The following is an 8586-nucleotide window of genomic DNA, read 5'->3' on the forward strand; positions in this document are numbered from 1 at the left end:
AAAAAAAGAAAAGAAAAAGAAAGAAAAGAAAATTAAAGGGATGGGAAAATATTCCATGCAAATATTAACAAAAAGAAAGCTGATGTGACTATACTAATATCAGACGAAATATAATTTACAGCCAAAAGAAAACACATTTAGAGATAAAGGGGGACGCCTCTTTTAGAGTCAATTCATCAGGAAGTTACAACGATTTTCAACAGCACCTAATACACAACAAATAGATAAATACATAAATAATTGTGCTAGATAAATATATAAATAGATAAAGTTTCAAAATGTCCGAAGCAAAAACTGACAGAACTAGAGAAAAAGAGAAATTCACAGTGGAAGTGGAGACTTTTAACAAGTCTGTCCCAGTAAGGGATGAAACACGTGAGTAAAAGTGAGCTGGGATGTGGATTTGAACAACATGATCAGCAAACTTGACCCGGTAGATACGTAAACAATCTTCTACCCAGTGATTACAGAATACTTCTTTTCCATCTCGAATGGGACCTTTCTGAAAATAGGCTGAGGCATGCAGCAGGCCTCAACAAACTTCAGAGCACTGAAGTCATAGGAGAGCATGCTTTCTGAGCACAGTGCAAATAAGCTAAACACCAATAACAAAAACCATAAAATAACAAAAACTAAATGTTTAGAAATTTTAGAAATAGGCCGGGCGCAGTGGCTCACACCTGTAATCTCAGCACTTTGGGAGGCCGAGGCGGGTGGATCACCTGAGGTCAGGAGTTTGAGAACAGCCTGGCCAACATGGTAAAACCTCATCTCTACTAAAAATACTAAAATTAGCCAGGCATGGTGGTGTGCACCTGTAGTCCCAGCTACTTGGGAGGCTGAGGCAGGAGAATAGCTTGACCCAGGGAGGTGGAGGTTGCAGTGAGCCGAGATCGTGCCACTACACTCCAAACTGGATAACAGAGCAAGACTCCATCTCAAAAACAAAAACAAAAAAAAATTAGAAATATTTTTCCAAACAATCCATGATGCAAAGAAGTCATAATGTCAAGTAGAAAAGCCAGAACTATACCCCCAAAGGGCAGGTACCTCTGCAGACCTGGCCCTGGCACAGGATATCTGGGAGCAGGTTGGACAGCCAGTCTGTTTGCTCTGCAGCAATTTCTTTGTGGAATAGCAAAGGGGTATTGCAACGATGCCAAATAAACACAGAACAGGATCCTAGAAGCTGAAGGAGGAACCCTTGCCCAGAAGCCCTGGAGCAGCTCTGTTTGTTAATTATTTCTATAGTAACCAAGGGAACATTGGTGAGCTCCCCACAGAGTAACCACAGGTCAGCATCAAAGTAGACAAGTAGCTGGCCAGCAGTATTTCACAGCATCTTTGCTTTTCTTCCCGAATCTGCAGTTTGAGAGAGGCGGCTTGCCCTGGGAACTCTGCTGATAGGGCATCATGCAGCACAGTCCAGAATCCCTTTCTTTTTTGTCACACCCTCTGTACAATATGAAGTAGGAAAGTTGTATTCGTTTGTATTCGTTTACTGCTGTAACTAAATATCATAGGCTGAGTGGCTTAAACCACAGAGATCTGTTTCTATGGAGGCCGGGAAGTATAAGATCAAGGGGCTGCCAGATGGGTGTCAGGAGCAGAACCAGACCACTGAGATTCCACTTCTGTGGCACTGATTCAGTGTGTCCTGATGAAGGACCAGCCCACCCTAGCAGGGGGATGACCCAGGGACTGGACCATGCTCCTCATGCATGCTACTCAAAGCCAGGTTTGCTCCCTCGCTCTTGCCTGTGCTCTAGCCCAGTGCCGCCCATGGCCTCCAAGTGATGGTGGCAGTGCGCCTATCTGACCTGCTATGCATGGCCTCTGGGCACATGCAATGCAGCTACTGCAGACTGGGAACCAAATTTCTACTCTGTTTAAGTTACAGCTAAATGGCCACGTATGGCTGATGCATCAGTGCAGTCAGCCATCCTTGATAAGGCACGTGAGCTCACCAAGGAGCAGTCAGCGCTGTCAGTGTGAACCCTCCAGGAGAAAAGGCCCCTTCCAATTTTGTCCGTAGGATTATATTCAGGGAAAAAAAAAAAAAAGAGTAGCATTATTGGACCAAAAAAATCACCACAAACAGAAAATGAACAAAATAAAGCTTTATTTGAACTCCCTCCCCTACAGATCATTCAGATGCCTGGGACCATGTCCAGATTCCTCTCAGCAACATGGAAAGCTAAGCCATTTCACAAATGCACAGCCATAGCTACACTACAGCCCCCCATGCCCAGGGCACAGACCTTTGTTGCTAAGTCTGTAACAAAAGAGCACCACTCAGTATTTGTGTGCGCTGCAGCCAACACCACCTCCTGGGCATCACAGGCTCACTCACCCAAGAGGCCAGCACCGCCATGGCCGAGTGGGTACTCAGTAGCCCAGACACCCCCCCAACACCGGCACTGCCACAAGGCCCTCAGGGGTAGACTGTGCGGCAAAGAGGACACACTCTCCCTGACCTAAGGGACCCGGCTCACTGGGCCTCCTTCCCCTGCCAACCACCAGCTCCTGTGTGCCTAGCTGGGAGGTAAGCACCCACTGGTGGCATGATTTCCATTATCTTGCTAATGTTGACAGCACCTAAGTCACATTAAAACAGAGAGAGACCGGATTCAGATCTCCAAGTCTCAACAGTGGACCTCAGTGGTTCTCACCGCCCCAACCACAGAGCGAAAGTCAGGCAGCGTTTACCAGGACTTGGCTCTGACCAAGTTAGTGCTCTAACAAGTCACCTGAGTTTCTAATAGCTTCCCTGAAGAGCCCACCTATTTGGAGAGTGTTGCCTCTCCTATCAAGAGGCATCTGGGGGCACAAAAATCTTTCTGGATCACAGCTTGAAGAAACAGAACATGATTGGAGCAGCTTCAGAACTAAGGTGGCCACATTCACCCCATCACTTAGGAGTTAGCTCCACTATACACAACCAAGCACAGGAGAAACAGTCACCAGGAAAGGATGCTGGAGGCTTGGAAGTTCTCAAGGGAGCTGTTTAGACAGAGGTACAAACATCTCCAATTCAGACTTCCAAATACACTAACAATAATTAAAAATGTGGCCTCTGATCCTCATGTTTCCCACCAGTAGAGGCAAAAAAGGAGATTTTCATAACTATATGTTAAAAAGAACATGTTCAAGTAAATCCACACACTACATGTGAGTGTTGTATGCTGTTCTTCCACAATACAAAAGTATAAAAATACGATTTCTGCCCTTTGTATCTAGACACATCTGGAGAAAACATGGTTGCTACTAGCTAACTAGCTCTGTGTTATCTGAGCAGGCGCACTATCCCAGGGCCTCACCTTCCTGTGCTGGCTCAAGAGGGCAAAGAAATGGAGATGGCAATGCCTTTTCATTCCAGGAGACCAAACTCAGGATGACAGAGCCAACCCTAGCATGTTGCATAGCCTCTCCACGGGTGATACTCCTGGGACCTCCAATGGATGGGAGAAAGGGCTCTCAGCCCAGCTTCACGTGAGGGCGGTGTGGGTCATGTGTGGGGTGGGGGCTGCTTCTGGGACTTAAGAAGATGCCAACCTCAGGGGTACCCTCTGGGAAGGACAAGGCAGGGCCTGGGTGCCCGCCCTTCCTAAGAGCCCCTCAAAGCGCCAGCTCACTTAGCAGCAGCCTGCTTGTCCTTGCACTTCTGGTAGGCACTCAGGATCTCTGTGATGATGCTGGGGTCCTCCAGGGTGGTAGTGTCCCCCAGCTCCTGGGCCTCACTAGTGATGATCTTCCTCAGGAGCCGCCGCATGACCTTCCCAGACCTGGTTTTTGGAAGACGTTTCACCACCTGGCAAGGAACAGGCACAGTATTAGAGCGTGGATGATGCCCAGCCTCCATGCTAGTATGGACTGCATTGAGATGAGAAGGGCTCTGCTCAGGGGGGATGCCCTCCCGGGGATCCACAGTGGATGTCTAAGCCTCCACCCCCAGAGAATGGTGAGGCCTGAGGTCTTGGCTTTATCCTCCCACTATCTGGACCTAAGCTGAAACCCACCCCAATGCCCTCTGCCAGGCAGGGTCCACCCAGGCTGGGTTCACCCCATACTGCCGCCTGTCTGTCCTGCCACTGTGCCACGTGCAGGCACCCAGGTGGCAGCAGGTCCAAGCACCCACTGGATGCCTCATCTCCATTCCCTGACCTGGGACTTAGCGGGTTTTGTCTTATGTAAGAGGTGAGAACTACTTAAGAGAAAAATTTTGTCTTAGTGTTTGAAAAGCTAACATGGAGCATGCTCTAACAACTACAGCCCATTCACTGCAAATGGCAATACATTAAGAGCTGTTGTTTGGGATCTTTGACAGTCACTCTGTCTTTTGAAATAGTTCAGTTCACCTAGGGCGAGTCCGGGTCTCCTGAAACTCTGGTCACTTGGCCAAATGTGTCAACTCTCGTAATACCAAGTGGAGCCTGGCCCTGCTGCCTCCGAGGGCCACCAAACCCAGAGTCACTGCGTGCAATGTTCATAAAGGAGGGAATGAAAAACCGAGGGCTGAAGAGGCAGCCCAATCCTCCCCCGATTCTGACCCCCTGCGGTGGGGATCTGCGATCTCCCTCACTGCCACCAGGAAAAGTGCTCAGGAACCACACAGGGGCTGGAGAACCCTGGTACTGTCCCCATGTTTCTAATGAAAATCCCTAAGATTCTTCACCAGCAGCCCCATTTCTGTGACTAGCCTGCACATGCCAACATACTAGAGCAGAAGCCTGCCTAGGTGACCTCCTGAACAGGTGAGCTGGCTGGGCGTGGAAGCCTACGTGACCTCCTGAACAGGTGAGCTGGCTGGGCGTGGAAGCCTAAGTGAACTCCCGGACAGATGAGCCCACTGAACGTGGAAACCTGCCTAGGTGACCTCCTGGACTAGGTGACCTCCTGGACAAGTGAGCTGGCTGAGCTTTTGGAGGTGCTAAGCTCTTGGAGCTACATCTCCTGCCCTCTCCTCTCCCTCTATGACAACACAGCGACCCACCAGCCTCACCACCAGCCAGGAAAACCAAACAGCTAGTGTCAGTTTTGATGGTAATTGGAAAAAAGTAATATGCTCCTAAAAGATCATTGTCACTTAACAATTGTGGGAAGCACAGCAGCACAGCCCCACCTTTGTGGGAGGCCCACTCACCAGGATCTCATCAGGCACAGCATATTTGGCAATCTTGGTGGCCACCATGGACTTAAGCTCCTGCACCACCACATCTGAGTCACCTGCACTATCTTTCACCACAATGAAGGCAAAGGCAGCTGCAAATAAAGTCAAGTTTGGGGATGTATTAAATACTAGACAATGAGCCAACTCCCGAAGCAGGGTGCTATGCACAGACTGCCAGAAATCCAAAGGGCTTTTGAATTCTATGTTAGGGACATTGTAGCAGCTGGTTTCTTTAGTTGCAAACCCAAAGACGCACTTCAGTTTCACGAAAAGTGGCAGCGATTCTAACAGCTCCACAGATGTTCCAGGTGAGTGCACATGTGTGGCTAAGAGCTTGGCATCTCAACTCTAATGCTGACTAACTGTGTGTGACCTGGGACATGGGACCTCCCCTCTCTGTGTCCTCATCTGTGAAATAACCCATAATGTGGTTTGATAGAATGAGACTTCCAAGAGAAGGTGCACAGATGCACAGCAAGTGGGCACCAACAGCCTTTGGGGGCATATGTGCAACATGGTACCATGGGCCAGGGTGGCTATTTCAGTTCAATTAAATCAGAACCTCCCCGGCTGCATGAGCCACACTTCAAATGCCATTCAGCACCATGCACAGCCAGAGGCTGCCACCCTGGACAACACAGACGTGGGGCAGCTGAGAGTTCTGCCGGGCAGCACTGGCCAGCCCACATTTTAGCATAAATACTAGGTTTTGTTTTTCAGTACCTGGCATGTTCCGGGAAGGGTTCACACTGTGAAGAGGGATCTAATTTGATTGCTTTCCATATAAAGAGTCGCTTGTCCCAGCGCCATCCCTGACAGCCTGCCCGTCCCCACTGGCCTGTAAGGTGCTCTGTCTCTCCCACGAAGTTTCTATATATGTGTGGCTCTCCTACTGCTCATCTGCCCCAGTGCCATGCCACCTTCACCCATTCTTCCCCTGGCATGTAGCACCTAACTGTGCAGTTTCTTCAGTGATCATCTTTCTTGCTCTTTGTCTGTCTCTCTCCTCTACTCTCGACCCCTCCAGCATGCTAGCTCTATGGGGGCAGAGACCTTCTCACTCACTGCTGTGTCTGCAGCATCTAGAACCATGCCTGGAACACAGGAGGTGCTCAACACATGGTGGTTTAGTGCATGAATGGATGATTGGTTTTCTGAACAAGCTATGATCTGTAAAGACCTACAGCCTTTGCCTGAAAGCCCTTCCCATATCCATGTGGCAAACTCCTATTCATCCCTCAAGACGCAATTCAGCCACCTCCTGCTCTGTGAAGCCTTTACCCATGAATCTAGTTTATGGCACATGCTGTGCGGGAACAGCTGTCAGTCCCTCTGCTGCCACCCCACTAGGTTGTTAGGTCTTTGGGGGAAAGAACACTGTTTTTCTCATCTTGGTCATTGATATGGGATCAGAAGTGGGCCTGGGCTGTTGAGTTCTGAGGATGGTGCTGGAGGGAGGAAACCCTCCACATGGGTGGAGGAGCCAGTTAAGAGCCAGGAGGAGGCAGGCAAGGCTCAGGACACTGGAGACAAGAGAGACAAGACCCTGGCCAGCAGCACCAGAGGCTTGCTGGGTCTACCAGGGGCTGCCCTTTTTCAGAGCTGGTGCAAAACAGAGAGAGTGGGGACAAATACATGATACTCACAGGTGGCTTTACAGCCAATCAAGAGCTGTTCGTCAGCTCTTCATAATTATAGAATCGATACTCAAATTCATTAGAAATCAGGAAAATCATCATACCCATGATACACAAATTCTCCCCACACATCTGGCAGACATTAAGAAGCCTGGCAACACCAGACTTGCAATAGCTCCACACATGCAGAACGTGCCCTGGGCAGCAGTGTCCACAGCAGACCATGCCCCAACACCACCCCAACAGACCTAAGGCTAAGCTGCCCTATGAAAGACAGTGATTGCGATGCCCAAATGTTTGTCTAAAGGTCACTTCCACTGTCCTTTCCTTGATCTTGCACTTACTTTATGGAGTTCAATACAGGGGCTTCTGAGCCCCCAGACACAGCGGACCATGCACAGACCCCTCTCAGTGTCCCCAGGGAGTACTGGCTCAGCCACTGGACTCAGACATAGATGCGGCTTTCCAATCCCAGGACACCCCAGTGCCCTGTGGATCCCCAGCCCAGAGACGTGAAATGCAGGAGTACCCAGAGAAGGGGCCCAGGCTCCTGTCAGAGCGAGGTTTGAGCACTAAGTTTTCCTAGACACACCTGAGAAACTGTCCTCATCTCCGTCCTCTCTGACCCTCCTGATCACATGTGGACGTCACCGGGCAGGGGTCCCCACCAGCTCTCTCCCACATCCCAGCCTTACCAGCACAGTCTTTTCATGGCAACTGAAAATGCTGTTTGTAAAGCACTGAAACAAATTCTCAATCTTGCAATGGGTCAATTTAAAGAAAGCATTTAAGTAAATAATGGAACAACGGCACATAGAAGTACAGGGAGACAGGTGACATCTGGGACACACTCTGACACAGGGTGGCCTCCCAGCGGGAGGGCAAGCCAGACCCCAGGCCACTGGGCAGGGCGGGAGAAGCCAGTCTGCCCAGCAGTGCCCTGGCATTGGATCTGTGTGTGTCCAGGTCACGCCAGGCCAGACAGTGTGCCTGGATGGACCTGGCATTGCAACACCTGGGTGCTCCCGCCCCTTCCCAGACCCAGACACTGAGAAGCTGGCAGACTCGAAACAAAGCGTGGCCTTGGTAAAGAAGACCATTCTAGTCCCTCATTCTGCATTCCCCCGGCATGGCGCTGTGCAGTGGGAACCACAGGTCAGATTTGTCCAAAGAGTCCCAGGGCAGCACACAGCCTGCACGCTCCAGAGCACACTCCAGCACACACGCGTGGTGGCTGCAGAGCTGGCTTGAGTGCGATGACCAAGCCCGTGAGGACACATGAGGCTGGACATTTTCTCATAAACTCCCTGTAACAGGGCTGGGCGATGTCTCCACCAGATAAACCATGGACAGAGGGGGAAACCCCCGAAGCTTAGCCAAGCCCAAGTGGGTCACGGCCACTGTGGATGCGTGTCCTGGAAGGACAACAGAACCAGGGCATTTCAGAAACCTGACCGAACACGAGTGCTGTTCAGGCCCCTCCCCTGCAGTTTCCACTTGAGAGAGAAGAACACCGGGAGCTTGGCCCACAGTATCCCCTATCACCCCACTCTCCAGAGTCTGCTCCTCGTACAGAGGTGCCCATAATGGGCATGGGGTCAGGAATCAGAGAGGAGCTCTTCTCCAGGACACTCACCTTCTCCTTTGATGTCGTGGGGGTAGCCAATGACAGCACTTTCCGGCACTGCAGGGTGGTCGGCCTGTGTACAACAGAGAACAAAATGACAAAATGTGGCAGCCCCTGGTGCTAGAAGTGACTCGGACCAGGGACTCCCACCC

General features: G+C 50.4%; 1 protein-coding gene across 3 annotated transcripts in view; it reads right to left on the bottom strand.

Annotated features, from left to right (window-relative positions):
- Positions 1–2100: 2100 nt before the first annotated feature.
- ACSS1 (acyl-CoA synthetase short-chain family member 1) overlaps positions 2101–8586 on the bottom strand; it is a 61812-nt gene continuing 55326 nt past the window's right edge. For 2 of the 3 annotated variants that reach the window (XM_011968510.1, XM_011968512.1), the window contains 2 exons: positions 5144–5262; positions 2101–3811 (listed from right to left, as the gene is read on the bottom strand). In XM_011968510.1, coding sequence (XP_011823900.1) covers positions 3632–3811; positions 5144–5262 — 299 coding nt within the window. In that variant the 3' untranslated portion in view covers positions 2101–3631. The remainder of the gene's footprint in view (positions 3812–5143; positions 5263–8586) is intronic. The other variant, XM_011968511.1, reaches the window with a different exon arrangement.

The sequence above is a fragment of the Mandrillus leucophaeus genome, unplaced genomic scaffold (genome assembly GCF_000951045.1).
Source record: "Mandrillus leucophaeus isolate KB7577 unplaced genomic scaffold, Mleu.le_1.0 Scaffold846, whole genome shotgun sequence".
NCBI classification, from domain to species: domain Eukaryota; kingdom Metazoa; phylum Chordata; class Mammalia; order Primates; family Cercopithecidae; genus Mandrillus; species Mandrillus leucophaeus.